The 15,972-nt window shown below is 41.8% G+C and overlaps 1 protein-coding gene across 11 annotated transcripts in view; it reads left to right on the forward strand.

The window, feature by feature from the left end:
• The first annotated feature begins 5,310 nt into the window (after positions 1 to 5,310).
• Positions 5,311 to 15,972, forward strand: part of NSUN6 (NOP2/Sun RNA methyltransferase 6) — an 83,515-nt gene continuing 72,853 nt past the window's right edge. For 8 of the 11 annotated variants that reach the window (XM_032622488.1, XM_032622480.1, XM_032622481.1 and 5 more), the window contains exons 1-3: positions 5,311 to 5,818; positions 8,410 to 8,565; positions 13,267 to 13,346. In XM_032622488.1, coding sequence (XP_032478379.1) covers positions 5,744 to 5,818; positions 8,410 to 8,565; positions 13,267 to 13,346 — 311 coding nt within the window. In that variant the 5' untranslated portion in view covers positions 5,311 to 5,743. Of the gene's footprint in view, positions 5,819 to 6,511; positions 6,670 to 8,409; positions 8,566 to 13,266; positions 13,347 to 15,972 lie in introns of all 11 variants that reach the window. The other 3 variants (XM_032622491.1, XM_032622489.1, XM_032622490.1) reach the window with 3 other exon arrangements.

The following is a 15,972-nucleotide window of genomic DNA, read 5'->3' on the forward strand; positions in this document are numbered from 1 at the left end:
AAAATTCTGGAAGATAACGAGTAATGCATAAGGCTCCCCAAAGATGGAAGTATTCCAGACAACTCTAGAAAAGAGTTGAATTAAAATGATTACAATAACAAATCATCTCCATGATTTATGTAAGTTAATAGGTAGGAAGGCAGAAATATGGGTGCAAATGCTGGTGGGTCCATAGAAAGTTGGGATTTCTTCTTGCTTCTTTCTTCCCCTGTCCTCATGCATCCACCTAAGTCACTAGGTCCCACCGAATTCCACGTGTTAAATGTCTTTCACATCTACCCACCTCCCTCCGACCCCATTGCCTGGATTACCGGAACTGCATTCTGATAGGCTTTTCTGCCTCTGTTCTTGCCTCAATTGGAGACCTTTTCCCACAATCATCTGGCATGATCTTTTAAAAATGTTACATGAATCTGAGCCTGTTACTCTTCTGCTTTGAAAGTGTTTAATGACTTGCCATTGGCCTGAGGATGAAGTTCTTCCTTGCTTACCAGGGCTAACAGGAAACTTCAAAAATAGGGCTGGGGCTCTCTCTCTCTCTCTCTCCATGCTATACTCTTTGCCACTCAACCCCTCCCATACTGTGTACCAGCTTTGTACACAACAATTCCTTCTGCCTGGAATATTCTCATTTTGGTCTTTTCCTCTTCTTCCCCAGTGTCCCTCACCCCTCCTGCCTGGTTAACTCCAAGTCAGCTTTCTGGTTTTAATGTAACCATCTCTTCTGGAAGGCCACGTCTCCTTTCTGAGAGGTTTTTGTGCTCTTTGATTCAGTTTTAGATGAGATTAAATTAGACTTTCTTGCCATTTCCTCTGCCTTGCACCCCATATTTCCCTAGTTTTAACATTCATCATATTTTTCACTGCTTAATAATTTTCTCCACTTCCAAAATAGACTGTGAACTCTATGACGGCCGTTGACTGTTTTCTCTGGCTCCTATGCCTGAGTACCCAATGCAATGCTTGTTGCTTACTGACCCTAAATAAATACTTGCTGGATATGAAGGATAAACTATTCTTACTGGTTCAGTTATTCACCTATCAATATATACCGAGTGCCTAATATGTGCTAGGTACTGCCCTAAGGCTGGGTCTACAAAGGTAAGTAAGACTGACGTGGAACTTAATGTTAGTTTTCATCGTAGCCTAACCTGTATTTTGGGTAATTAGTTAAGCGACTCCATCTCTGCCACTGCGACTACTTCTTTCATGTGCCCATAGTGCCAGGCATAGGGTGGCTGAAGACAAAGATTGGCTAACATCAATGGGCTGAATCATTCTGTCCACTAAGTTGTTCAGTGCTTCCTCGGTGGTGGATACCTTCTGGTAGGCAATTACGTGTGATGTGAAAATTTTCATATGTCCATCCACATGCCTCTGCCTAAGATCTTGTCTCTGACCTTTCAGTCTATTTTCTTCCATGCCCTTGATGAGCAGGCCAAGCAATTTGCTGCCACCCAGGAGTCAATATATATTCTCATTCTGAGCCACTTCCTCCATGCAAAGTGGGTAGCAAATACACTGCTCACAGATTCTCTCATCAGGAAAAATTTCCCTTGACACTGTCATTCAAGGTCACCCCTAACTATGACTGTAGTCCCACCACTATCTAGTTTTGTCTTCTACCCACATACCTAGACAACTGAACTGAAAACCAACCTCTAAATTTTTTTTTCTCACTCAGCTGGTAGTAGAAAACCCCCACAGAGCCAGAGATGTGAGCTGAGGCAGAAGCAACTGTGGTAGGTGCAACTGTGGTGGGTGACATGGGGGTACAGGTTACTTCCTTATGTAGATTACTCTTGTTCATGCTTAATCCCAGATGTACCTTTTCCGTCTCACGACGGGTTGCTGCTGGGTTCACGCCTATTTATGACTTGGTGGATCTAACAGAACCCAGCTTGTGATGGGCATTTTTCTTTTTTAATTTGCTAAAGGAAGGTTTATCGACTACCAAGAATTGACAACATTTTCTGTAGGGTAATCAGATGGGTCATCATATGGTATGTGACATTCTTCCAGATGAATGGGAAGATACTATCGGTAATGCTATTGATTGCCCAGATAGAGATTATATTTCGGCACCAGCAAGACAGGAGGACAGACCTGTTTCTTAGACTTGCTCACTTTTCCAGACAGACATTTAACGCCTTCTCTTCTCAGAGAGTATTTAGCACACGCTCTGTCTTGTGTATCACATTAATTGCTTTGAGATCTCTCTGCCACGGAGTGCAGCCTGGTGTAAGCATTTTGCTGCATTGGTCTAACCTCCTCAGGACCTCTCTTGACCACTAATTTGGTTTCCCACGTTTCCAGGTCCATAGTCTTTCGACTTGTAACCTCCAGACTGGCAAGCTCCATCATCTCCATCGATGAGGAGAAAGTAGGTCCCAGCTTCCTTTTCCAGGTGGACCTTGATGTTGAGGGACTGCTCATACGGCAGTTTCTGGCCCTCGGTCTCAGTCCTGACCTGGTACAGCTGCTCCTCCAGGGCCCCGATCTGAGGCTGGATCCGGGCGAGCTGAGCACAGTAGCTGCCCTTGGCGTAACAGGCGCTTTCTGACACTTACTGTGCTGGGGTGGGGTGGGTGGGGAGATAAGCTCTTCAAGACTCTGGGACCCACCACTTCAGTAAATACTTTATAGGTCAGGGGCATGTTGGAACATTCTTTTCAAGGGATGTCATTTTTTGTTCTGTCTTCCCTTACAATACATCGATTTTCAAGCTCGTTGTCATTAATGCCCTGCTAAGGAAACTTTTAAGGTATTTTTTTTGTCTAACAACTTCCCCATAATGGAATATTAACAGTACAGGTATACTGTATATTTGTTGAGGTTACTGTGGCCTTTGGAGGACCACAAACCATTGTATTGTATACATTTTTTGCCCCCTTAGAACCACCTTTTGCCCCCATTACGATGACATCACCCCCAGTCATAATGCACACCCTACTGCAAAGAAGGAAGTACAGTATCTGGCTGGTCCCTTTGGCTTCTGGTGACGATACATCCCACAGCTCCGAGCACTGACCCAGCACGTCAAGCGTGTGATGTGGAAGACGGCCACATTTGAGTTGGGCCTTTGGCAGAAAAGGGGTTTGCATCGCAGGTCCAGACTGTGATGTAAGCTGTATTGCTGCTTGGGCAATACAATCTGTCTTTCTTTATGGATTTGGAGCTGTCAGTGATGGCAAAAGATGCAGTGTGGAGATGGTGGCGAGCCCAAGGGAGACAGTCACAAATTTGAGGGAGTGCTCTCAGGGCTCACACGTGAGAGCGAGGGCCTCCTTAATGGGTGCACACTAGGGGCCTCTCTTGCCTCGTCATAATCCTGTCCCAGGGGTCAAGTTCTCTTGACTGCTCCTCTGACCTTGTTGGCTGTAGGGTAACTCTGGTTACTCCTATGTTTTATTCTAGAAGCTTTATAGATTTTACATGTAGGGACGTCTAGGATCCATTCTGAGTTAATATGTACTTATGGAGGTTAGTCTCCAGATGAGTTGAGATTGATAGATTTCCAGCCTTTCCTAGACTCTTTTTTCCTAATCCTCTCATGCCTTCTTCATGAAATTAAATATTGAGAAATAGGGTTTTTATGCTTTTTTGGGGGGGGGGATAAAAGGAAAGTTTTGGAGCATCCCAAATTGAGATTAAGATTATATGATTATATCTAAGATTTTGTTTTGCTCTCCCCACATTGGGGGCCATATCACCCCATCGAGAACACAAAACCCCAATGACCCTTATATGGGTGTATTCTTATAGGGGTCTTCCTCGTTTTTTTAAAGCTTACATTTTCTTTTTATTTATTTATTTAGGCCATACTGCACGGCATGCGGGATCTTAGTCCCCCCCACCAGGGATTGAACCCAGGCCCCCAGCAGTGGAAGTGTGGAGTTATAGGTGTCTTCTTTTGCTTAGACAATATGTATTTAGTATGCCAACTTCAGATCTGTAATATGGACCAACTTTAGAACACCAAGAGACCTCGTCATCAACATAACCGTCACTTCAGTGATGTCTAGCCAAAGATTGTCTAAATGTCCTCAGCACTGTTCACAAGTGCTGAACTAGTGAACTAATGTCCAGCAAATATCAATATATGCTTTATCAGCACTTCCTTTCTCTGGTTTACAGAGCTGTCCATCCACTTATTCATCTACTCCTTCAATATCTGAGTGCTTCTTACGTGGTAGGCACTGGGTCTGCAGCAGTGAGGTAAAGTCTCTACCTTCTCATAGTTTACAATCTAGTTCACCTTGTTCCTTCCTCTCCCTTTTCTCCTAGATATCGATTCCAAACATTATTGGTGCTGTGGTCACAATCTTGAGGTTGCAAAAATTCCTTTGGAAATGGCTGGGCTAGACATTTTCCTGATCACTTTCAGATGATTTAGCCACAGAAGAATTCCATAAATTTACCGAAGAAATATGCCGTGGTGGAAAAAGTAGGTATTGGTTTTAGAAGCCAGGTGGCTACAGTCTTTATCCTGACGTTCTCACTCATTGTGAGAGAGTGTATCATACTTTTAAAAACACCTCCGTGTGGGATTTAAACAGAAAAAGACTTAAGAAAAAACTTCCTACAGTTCTGTGTTAATGACAACGGTGTGTTTCAAAAAACACTGTCTCGGAGACAGAAGAATTATTTCTAGTTTCCTATTTTAATCACAGGAAACTATGCGACTTTCATTAGGTCCCTTCTCCCTTTGAATCTTTCCTCACCTGAAACACCAAGATTACGCCAAAGGTCTCCCGAGCTTTAAAGTAGAAATCAGCTCCGATACAGGGAACCTGTTAGTCTTATTCAACTAATTGTAAAAACTACCTGTGCGTTTTAAAGTTTTACCTGAGCATGTATGGATATTACAAGACCATTAACCCAGCTTTTAAAAATGTGAATAATGTTGTTTTTTCACAACTGAAGTCAGACCAGCAAGCCTAAGAGAGGGAAGGTAATTTCAGAAAATCAAAGGGTGGATGACAGGCCCAAATAAATTCTGGTTTCATTCTTGCTTTGGAGATCACCCAGCAGGTAACTGATTGATTCCTCACCTTATTCAGGCTAGCACGACCCAACCCTCCCCAATTAGCACCCAGCTCTGCCCGCCCAGCTCCGCCCAACAGCTGGATCTGTTTGCAGGTCCCGGTGGCAGCTCCGCCTCCATCCCCTTAAAGCACCCGCCCAGGCCCGCTGCACGTGGCGCCGCGGGCGGAGCTGGGAAACTCCGGAGACGTGACGTAGCGGCAACCTGCGGCTGCGGATTGGAGGGCAGGGGAAGGAGGGGTGGGCCGCATTGCCGGAAGTGACGCATGCCGGAAGCTGCTTTCTGCCGAGAAACTGGGGCCGAGGGACTGGAGGTTAGGTCGTGGTGGTCCGAGCCCGGTTTCCACGTCTCCGCCCAGTTCACGGTGGCTTCACGCCTCACGGTTTTTTGTTTTGTTTTGTTTTTTTTCTCTGCAACGTGAGTGGCGTTGCCTCGCAGTGATTTCCGTGGGCGTCGCTATAGAAGGACCTGGGAGGAGAGGAAGCCGCTGCCAACTGGCCAAGCTCCAGAAGGCGTGGAAGTACCTCCGCGTTTCCCGTTTTAACTCGGCGTGAGCAGCGCGCTCTTCCCGGGCATCGGTGGTCTCGGCACGTTGTGGGTGGTATTCATTGCCCAGACGCTCCGTGTAATCAGGAGAGAGAAAAACCACCGTTTTCCAGCATTTCTCGTGGAGGAGGAGAACTAAGCGATAGGAAAATGTCTATTTTCCCTAAAATATCTTTGAGACTTGAGGTTGAAAACTATCTGAAAGCGGGCTTTATGAATGAGGAGGTAGGTCAGATAAACACGTTAGATGCTATTTGCAAAAATTCAAATATTTACACGCTCTAGAGAAATAGAAAAATAATCTAAAAGGCAATCAAATGTGTACAGCAGTTGTTTCTTAGTATTCGTCTTTCCGAATGTAAAATATAGTAATATCTTTCTGCAGGTATTTAATGTATGCTGTCCGAGCTAAGAGGTGTATGTTTTAACATTTAGGAATGGGAAAGGAGGGAGGGGGAAAAAGCGGTTGTGTGTCTGGCGGCAAGAATGCACTGAAGGGATTATAAGGGGCAAGACAAGATCCCCGTCTCCGAGAATTTAAGTCCTGTAGAGAAGAAACGCCTGTACTCTTAGAGCGCCTGCCCTGGCGCTCAGGTGGAAGGTTTACTATCGTTCAGTGAGTGCTTCTTTTTTTTTTTTTTTTTTGTTAGTTTCTGCTTTATAACAAAGTGAATCAGCTATACATATACATATGTTCCCATGTGTCTTCCCTCTTGCGTCTCCCTCCCTCCCACTCTCCCCATCCCACCCCTCCAGGCTGTCCCAAAGCCCCGAGCTAAAATCCCTGTGCCTTGCGGCTGCTTCCCCCTCAGTGAGTGCTTCTTAACTGCCACCAGTTGTGCTAGATGAACTGCAGACCTTTACATCTTAATCTGCGCAGTCTTTTTTTGGTAGAGATTTCCTCCCCAATTTTTATAGGTGAGAGAACTGAGGGTCCAAAGAGCGACGTTAAGTGAATCAAATTGACACCGCTGTCATGTAACAGTGTTGAAATGTGAAGGTAAAGAGCTCAGGTCCAACGGGAAAAGGAATGGATTTGGGACCCCAAGCTCCTGGTTTGCATCCCAGTGCTTTGAGTGAGTTACTTCACATCCCTTAACCTCTCTTTCCTTTTCTGTGAAATTTGAGGACGGTTAACAGTACTAAAATTTCAAGGTTGTTGTTTTAACGTATTAATCCTAAGTGCAAGCACCTGGCATCGTTTTGGCGCCTAATGGGTCCTCCACAAATGTTCCTTCTGTGTGCTGCTGGCAGTGCCGAGCCCCAGAAGTCCTCAGTGAATGTTGATCGTCTTTGATTGCCAAGCCTGTGCTCTCTCCACCTTACCATCCCGCCTGTAGGCAATTTTGTATTTTCCAAATCTTTGGTTTTCTATTCGAAGTGAAGCCGCATAAATGTTACTCGTTTTCAAAGATTTTGGTGAAGCCATGACTTCCAGGTTTGATTTCTACATTTTATTTCCAAAGGTTATGTTAAGGGGCAAGACAGTACGGAAAGAGAAAATACCTTCTTGATTTCAAAGAACTTAAAGTATAAGGAGCGTATTAAGAGAAATAGAGGCAGTCAGCAGTTTTTGTTCCCAGCAGTTTTTAAAATGGTTAACATTGTTTTATGAAAAAAGATTCAAATGCCTGTCTTTGACACCACTTCTGCCGCAAACCCACTAACTATACGATTTTACAAAAAGAAAACCCATCCCTTTGTAAAAAGTATCAAAGGTAATGGAATATTCAGTTAAAAAAAACAAACCTTGAGAGAGTACGAATATTTTTAGGCTAGTGGATTATTAGGCTGGCAAGTGGTTTATGAAGATTCTGTGAGGCTGGGTATAGTCAAAGATGACCCAAAAAAGGGGAAATACTTGTCTCAAAAGCTTTAGTTAATTACAAGGAAACTCGGTCGTTAGAGTCTTTATAACTTTATTTCTGACAGGTATCTTGCTACCTGTCTTTTTTTGGACAATATCTATCTTTTACATTTAATAATACTATGTTAAGCTGATGTTATGGGGGCTCTTTGGGTGACGGTATCAGTGTTACTTACTCTTCAAGTTTTGGTGTTTTAAAACGTTACTAACCAATTCGCTCTAGGATACGGGGTTAGCAAGGAACTAATTCTACAGAAGTGATGTAACAGTTAATGTTTTTAGAAATAAGTAGAATGAAATCCTGAATTTATATGAATAAATGTAGCAGATATGTTAATTATGCTTTTTGGCTGTGTTGGGTCTTTGTTCCTGCGTGCAGGCTTTCTCTAGTTGCCGCGAGCGGGGGCTGCTCTTTGCTGCGGTGCGCGGGCTTCTCCTTGCGGTGGCTTCTCTTGTTGCAGAGCACGGGCTCTAGGCGCGTGGGCTTCAGTAGTGTGGCTCGCGGGCTCTAGAGCGCAGGCTCAGTAGTTATGGCGCACGGGCCTAGTTGCTCCGTAGCACGTGGGATCTTTCCGGACCAGGGCTCGAACCCAGGCTCGAACCCGTGTCCCCTGCATTGGCAGGCAGATTCTTAGCCACTGCACCACCAGGGAAGCCCGAGGCAGCGTTTTCTAAGCCCTTTTTGTCTGGTGTTTCACTATGTGTTTATTAGCATAACCCTGTGAAATATCGCGATTCCCGTAGTGTTATTAACACATAAACAATGCAGAAAAGTGAAATGGAACCGAATAATTGCCGAATGTTTCATTAGTTGGAACAAATGTATAGACGTATAACCGAATAATTGCCGAATGTTTCATTAGTTGGAACAAATGTATAGACGTATATCTTGCTTAATATTTTTAGTTTGTATAATGAAACGGAAACATTGTTCTTTTCTTCTTTTCAGGTTGTATCTGTTTTAGGTAAAGAAGAAGCAGAAAGGAAGTTTGAAACTCTGTTACATAAGTTGTCCCACCCTCCATCATTCACTACTGTCAGAGTAAATACGCATCTAGCCTCAGTACAACATGTGAAAAGTCTGTTATTTGATGAGCTTCAGAAGGTTCGTGCACATTTTTGTCATTATGTACAGAATTAGATTTCTACAATCTGTGTCATGTCACTCCTCACTAACATCATGCGAACGATATACTATTGCAAGTTTACAAATAAGGAAATTGAGGATCACGAACGTTGTTCAAGGTTATGTAGCGAGTGCTCATGCTAGAGCTTGAACCTAGTATTTCTGATTCTGAATTAATTTAGTGACTGGATAGGTCACTCGACCCCTCTGGGCCTCCATTGCTTCGTCATTAAAATACATAAGCGGTCCATTCTAACCCTAAAAGTCTGTGATATTGTAATAAGCAGCGTATAACGACCATGAGGGCAGATCATGTAGCCAAGGTGAGCCCAGAGGTAAGGAGGTGCCTACTGATTACCTGTAGGATTATATTTTTTATTTTAATATAATTTAATTAAATATAATAAAAGGAGGAAAATAATGTAAAGATATGTTTTAAAGATAACACAGATTTTTTTTTGTTCAAGCAATAAAATAGTTATGGCATAATACTAATTTTCTGTAAGTGAAAACAGTATTATAAAATGGCATTTTTAAAGTTCCATGCAGAAAAATAATATCGGAATTTTCTTGTTTATATTGTCTTCTTTGCTTTCAAAAGCTGTACTTTTTTTTTTTTTTTTTTTTTTGCGGTACGCGGGCCTCTCACTGCTGTGGCCTCTCCCATCGCGGAGCACAGGCTCCGGACGCGCAGGCTCAGCGGCCATAGCTCACGGGCCCAGCCGCTCCGCGGCATGTGGGATCTTCCCGGACCGGGGCACAAACCCGTGTCCCCGGCATCGGCAGGCGGACTCTCAACCACTGCGCCACCAGGGAAACCCCAAAAGCTGTACATTTTATAAGTGAAATAAGTCAGATAGTGAAAGACAAATACTGCATGATATCACTTATATGTGGAATGTAAAAAATACAACTAACTAGTGAATATAACAAAAAAGAAGCAGACTCACAGATACAGAGAACAAACAAGTGGTTACCAGTGGGGAGGGAGGGGGAGGGGCAGTATAGGGGTGGGAGTGGGAGGGACAAACTATTGGGTGTAGGACAGGCTTAAGGATGTGTTGTACAACATGGGAAATACAGCTAATATTTTGTAGTAACTGTAAATGAAAGTAACCTTTGAAAATTGTATTAAAAATTTTTTTAAACCAGAAAGAAAACCCCAGAGCTGTGCATTTTGTGTTTCATACACTGTGTACTGAAACTTGCCTCCAAAGAAATGTAAGATGGAGGAAAACAGGTGCTTGGAGGGGGTACTTCAAGTTGTATTTTGTAGTTATTAAATCTCTTCTAACAAATAACCATGATGGGTGTCAGCAGACCTATTTCTACGTAATTGCCTAAATGAAAAGGAAGAGGTAAGCATGCTTAAAAGACTTGGATTTGTATATCACAGGCTGTGTTATCAGTTTACTCTGGATATAACTTACAGATATTTTCAGAGAATTTTCACTGGTATTGATTCTTTTTTTAAAATTTTATTGATGTATTGTTGATTTACAGGGTTGTGTTAATTTCTGCTGTACAGCAAAGTGACTCAGTTATGCATATAAATATTCTTTTTTTTTTGGTACGGGGGCCTTTCACTGTTGTGGCCTCTCCCGTTGTGGAGCACAGGCTCCAGACGTGCAGGCTCAGCGGCCATGGCTCACGGGCCCAGCTGCTCTGCGGCATGTGGGATCTTCCCGGACCAGGGCACGAACCCATGTCCCCTGCATTGGCAGGCGGACTCTAAAACACTGCGCCACCAGGGAAGCCCTAAATATTCTTTTTCATATTCTTTTCCATTATGGTTTATTATAGGATATTGAATATAGTTCCCTGTGCTGTACAAATAGGACCTTGTTGTTTGATTCATTTATTTTTTGTCTTTAGTCTCATTACATTTATGGAATGTTTATCGTACTCTCTTTAAGAACAATTCTATGAACTTCCAGTTGTGAGGAGATGACCAGGTTATAAGAAGAACCAGCTACGATTTCTGGCTGTATGAGAACAAAACTTAGTATAATAATTTTAAATAAGACTTGGAGAAAGGTTAATCTGATTTTTAATAAGAGCGGTAATTTTATTGAGAGTAATGGCATTAGTCATAAAATAGAAGCAGTTCCTCTAAGAAACTAAGATTATTACTTTTATGTAGTCGTGCATGTAGGTTTTCAGTATGAAGGAAACCGTTCTGAGGCCCATAAGGTGTCCATAAGTCAGGCAGATCCAGATTGTTTTCTTTTCTAGGAAATTATTCCTAGAGCTTAGATAATCTAGGATCCCACTGTGATGGGAATAGAAGATCTCAGGGGTTGTATCTAAGAGCAGGCAGACGAAATTGCTCCAGGCTTTTGAGTCCCTTTCCTTGAAGGTTAAGATAAGACTGAGGAGGTTGGGTCGTGGGCACTAGGTAAGTATCTGGTGGTTTGAGCAGTGCCTGTTGGCAGCAGGAAAGGAGATTCGCAGGAGGTTTTAGATTGTACATCTCCTTTCTTTTGCCATGTCCCAAGCTCGTGTGTGTCCTAAAGACATATCCTGAACGGTATATGAGTGGGTGCTTTGTCTCCAAATATCTCTGTGTCCCATATTGAAATTTAATCATTTAAAATTTCATTTGACTGGTGAGGGATGTGGAGAAACTGGGACCTTTATACGTTGCAGGTGGGAAAGTCCAGTGGTTTGGCTTCTTTGGAAGACAGTTTGGTGGTCTCTTAAAAAGTTAAACATAAATTTACTGTACAACCCAGCAGTTCCACTCCTAGGTGTCTCCCCAAGAGACATGAAAACATACGTGCATGCAAAGGCTTGGGCATGAACGTTAATAGCAGCATTGTTCATAATAACCAAAAGGGAGGAGCTGTGCAAAGGTCCATCGACTGGCGAATAGAAACACACAACGTGGTATGTTCACACAGGGGAACAGTACAGCAATGAAAGTGGTGAACTGATCATGCTGCCACTTGGGTGAACCTCAAAAACACTATAGTGAGTGAGAGAAGCCACACACAAGACGGTATGATCCTGTTTATATGAGATGTCTCGAAAAGGCAGATTTCTAGAGAAAGAAAGTAGGTTAGTGGTTGCTGGGGTTGGAGCTGGGAACAGGCACTGGCTGCAGATGGACACGAGGGATCATAGTGTGTTGATGGACAGGATCTGAAATTGGATTCTAGTGATGGTCACACAATTCTGTAAATTTACTGAAAATCATTGAATTGTGCATTTAAAATGGGTACATTTTATGGTATGTAAATTAACCTCACTAAGGCTGTTTTAAAAAGGGCATGGGGTAGAAACAAACAGAAGAACAAGCAGGTGATATGCTTGGTTTAAAAAAACGTTTGTGGTGTTTTATGGAAGTTACAGACGTGTGGTTTTATAAAAGTTTTATTTCTGTATCATTTTAATATCTGGTAAAAAGGGAGAGAAGGGAAACCTTGGCCTGAGGAGGATTGACCTCTATGTAGACTATTTCAATAGTATAAAGAAATAGTACTTCCAAAGCAAAACAAAAACAAAGGGCAAAATTCATTCTCTTCTCCTTGGAAGGATCCATAGTCTGGATGCTGTAAGGTATCAAACTGAGAGAACATGAGGGAGAGGGAAAAAAAAAAGGGAGAGGTTTGTCTGAATGAGTTTGCCCTTAAGGTTTCTTACTATTCTGTTGGATAGGGTTAGTTCACAGTATCCTTTGCCTGGAGGAAGCAGAAGGCGGAAGAGCTGGTCAGATTTCTAGAATCTGAAGAATTTTTTTTCTCTTTCCTTATCAACTTAGAAATAGGTTGATTTTGGGAGTTTTCTGTAGGTAATGTATGGATACTACAAGGCAATGCAAATACCTCTTACGGTCACTGCTCTTTGGTGTATTATGTGAAATGAATGAGTTGATAATCCCTAGCCTACATGGCAGAGACTTGTTCTCCAGTATTTGCGTGCTGCCCTCCGATAGGGTACACAGCCCTTGCTGTCCAGTCCACTGTTCCGCGTGGAGTGCCCCGTTGTCTTCCGCCTGCAGCGGTGGTGTGCTGGTACATACTGCACAGCGCACTTTCTGGGAAAAATAATGCTGGTGTGTGGTGGTTGCTGAGTTTTGTGGTGTAAACGCTCCCACTCTGGTTGATTTCAAGCTACCAGCATGACCATGGAGTCGGGAAGAGCTGCACAGAGTTGGCTCCCATGAGACTGGGAGTTGGCCCCAGCACCTATGCCACTGGCCCTGCACTTATTTCCAGTCTGAAGGCCAAGTATGGTAGAGGATACTGAAAATCCTGAGCCTTTGCCAGGAAGCATCGTCCAACTGACATGGCATCCAGTGTTGATAATATATAATAAATAGCATTTAGTAATCTCAGTCTTTAATGTCCTATTCATGCAATCCTGTATTGGATACGTGTTTGCAGAGTAAGTCACGTAAGGTCAACAATGGTTCGTGTTTACAAAGTCAAAAACAGTAAGCAAAATTGAGCCTTTTACTTGTAAAGAAGTTAAGATACTTGAGAATCAAATTATAGAGAAAACGTTGTTGTTTTGAAGTCTTTGATTTTTTTATAGTATCCCATGGAATAAAGTGAAAATACCCTAAATCAAGCTCATTACCGTGCTCTGCTAGGTATTGACACTGAAAAGCTCTGTAACTTGAAATTTAACCAATATACTGATTGCTTTGTAATCCTGTGTGTTTATTTTTAACAGCAGTTTAATGGATTAAGTTTTCCTATTCTTCAGCATCCAGACCTTCAGGATGTCTTACTTATTCCTGTTATTGGACCTAGGTTTGTAACTATTTCATTTTCAAATTGTATTCTTCTAAATAAAAATGTCACAGGTTCTTTTTTACTGTTTAGGGACAGTACTAAGCTTCTCCATTATTAAGATAGGAATTCACAAACTTGATAAATGCTGACTCTATAGTCTTTCATGGAAAATATTACAGAAGAACACTGGGAGTTGAGACCCAGTCTCAAGATACCTTGAGACTAATGCATTGTACTTGCGTTTAGTGCAGTGATTGATTTTTTTTTCTGTGTTATATCATGTTTTCTTTTCTTTTTAAACATCTTTGTTGGAGTATAATTGCTTTACAATGTTGTGCTAGTTTCTGCTGTGCAGTGATTGATTTTTTTCCATTCTGTAAGAAAATTACTTTTACGTTTGTTTACTTGTATATTTTGATTCCACTTCTCAATTAAAACTTTATTGAGCTCCAACAAAAATACAAAGCAACGTTTCCTACTTTAATAATTGATACGTTTGTAAAATTTTATTAATTCACAGTTATGTTAAATTACTGTGTTTGTTCTCTGAGTAGAACAGACACTATGTGTTTGGAGGGATGTGTTTAAAATTTGAAAAAATCGGCTTTCATATTATAATGGGAGTTGTATTGAAAATCCCTAATTGTGCTAAAAATTTTTTAATACCCCTAAGACTTATAATAAACATAAAAATGCTCATTTTGTTAAAGCTTTAAAGTAATTTAGTGGTCAACAGTAGAGCAGTGGTTTTTGGTTTATCCACGCAGTGGAATATTATATGGCCTTTATTATTTTTTTTATATGGCCTTTAATGTGGGAGAATTATATGTACAAATAAAAGGTGATGTTCTCAATAAATTAAATACCAAAAGCATGTTGCTTTGTGTAGGAATGTAAGAAATCACATTTCTTTTGCAATTAAAAAACACACACAACTACAGATTTATATATATTTATTTATATACGGAAAAAAGTCTGGAGGGTATAACATACCCAACTGTTGACAAGGATTAACTCTGAGGAAGTTGGATTGGGAGAAACTGGGTAAGAGGAGATTTTCACTTGTAACATTTCTGTCTTTTTTTTTTTTTTTTAACCATAAGCACGTATTACTTCTGCAATTAAAAAAATTGATTTTGTAAACTCCCCGTTTTTTTTTTGGCTGTGTCCGGTCTTAGTTGCGGCACGCAGGATCTTTTCGTTGCAGCGCAGGGGCTTCTCTGTAGTTGTGGTGCGTGGGCTCTGTAGTTTGCAGCACGCGGGCTCTCGTTGAGGTGTGCGAGCTCCGTAGTTGTGGCGCGTGGGCTTAGTTGCCCTGCGGCATGTGGGATCTTAGTTCCCCACCCAGGGATTGAAACTGCGTCCCCTGCGTTGGAGGGTGGATTCTTTACCACTGGACCACCGGGCAAGTCCCGAATTTGTAAACTCCTTCTTCTAGCTCTTTGTTAAGGGGGAATTTGCATTAGTGAAATGCAGAGATCTTAATTAAGTGTATATTTGCTGAATTTGGTAAATTCATACAACTGTGTAGTCAAGACTCACCTCCATCAAGATATACACCATTTCCATCACCCAGAAAATTCTCTGCATTCTGCCCCCCTACCAGGAAACCACTGTTCTGATTTCTTTCATCTCCTAGTTTTAAACCAATTAGTTACTACAGTTGATCACAGTCACAGGTCTTTTGAGACCTGTGATTCATTTCAGAATGTACTGTGGATTCCATAGTCTTCCATAATCCTATATAACATTATTTCATTCTTTTTACTGGCAGTGTAATAATCCTTTCATCTGTTCTTTGTAGTGAGCTAAACTACTCATTAAAACATTAGTGGGGACTTCCCTGGTGGCGCAGTGGTTAAGAATCCCCCTGCCAATGCAGGGGACATGGGTTTGAGACCTGGTCTGGGAAGATCCCACATGCTGCAGAGCAGCTAAGCCTGTGCGCCACAGCTACTGAAGCCCATGCCCCTAGATCCCGTGCGCCCCAACAAGAGAAGCCCGAGCACTGCAACAAAGAGTAGCTCCCGTTCACTCCAACTAAAGAAAGCCCGCGCGCAGCAACGAAGACCAAAAACGCAGCCGAAAGTGAATAAAGAGTTAAGAAAAGTTAAAGCATTAGTGAACTATAAAGCACAAACGGTGAGTTACTACAGGAAAGCACTAAGAAATCTTTTAGGATTGTGGATTCATATACCTACCTTTGTTTCTAAAAGGAGAAGTTCGGCTCTTTTTTGTCTTTTAAACTCATCATCACTTTTATTAGGTATCTTTTGACTTTCCACTATGAAAATTGAAGAAATTCTTACGCTTAAATTTGCCCTAAAACCTCCACCAATTTTTATTTACTGTTTTTTAACAATGTAAAGCTTTGTAACATTTTTATTCTACAAGCATAATTCAGCTGAATGCAGTGCTTGCTTGTAGCCCTGTTGGTAGTTTATTACTGAGTTCTTTATCTTAATTGATCTCTTGGTTGATGGAATAGCGTCATGTATCAGGTCTCCAGCACCTGCTTCCCTTCCCCCAAGTATGTCTCTTGTACGCTCTGTTTCCTTTCTCGCTTGAGAATTGCTTGTTGCCTTTATATTTAAACAACAACTTATAGGCTGATTATAGTCATTTCAAGTCGCATGTTATTTCC

Source organism: Phocoena sinus, chromosome 2 (genome assembly GCF_008692025.1).
Source record: "Phocoena sinus isolate mPhoSin1 chromosome 2, mPhoSin1.pri, whole genome shotgun sequence".
NCBI classification, from domain to species: domain Eukaryota; kingdom Metazoa; phylum Chordata; class Mammalia; order Artiodactyla; family Phocoenidae; genus Phocoena; species Phocoena sinus.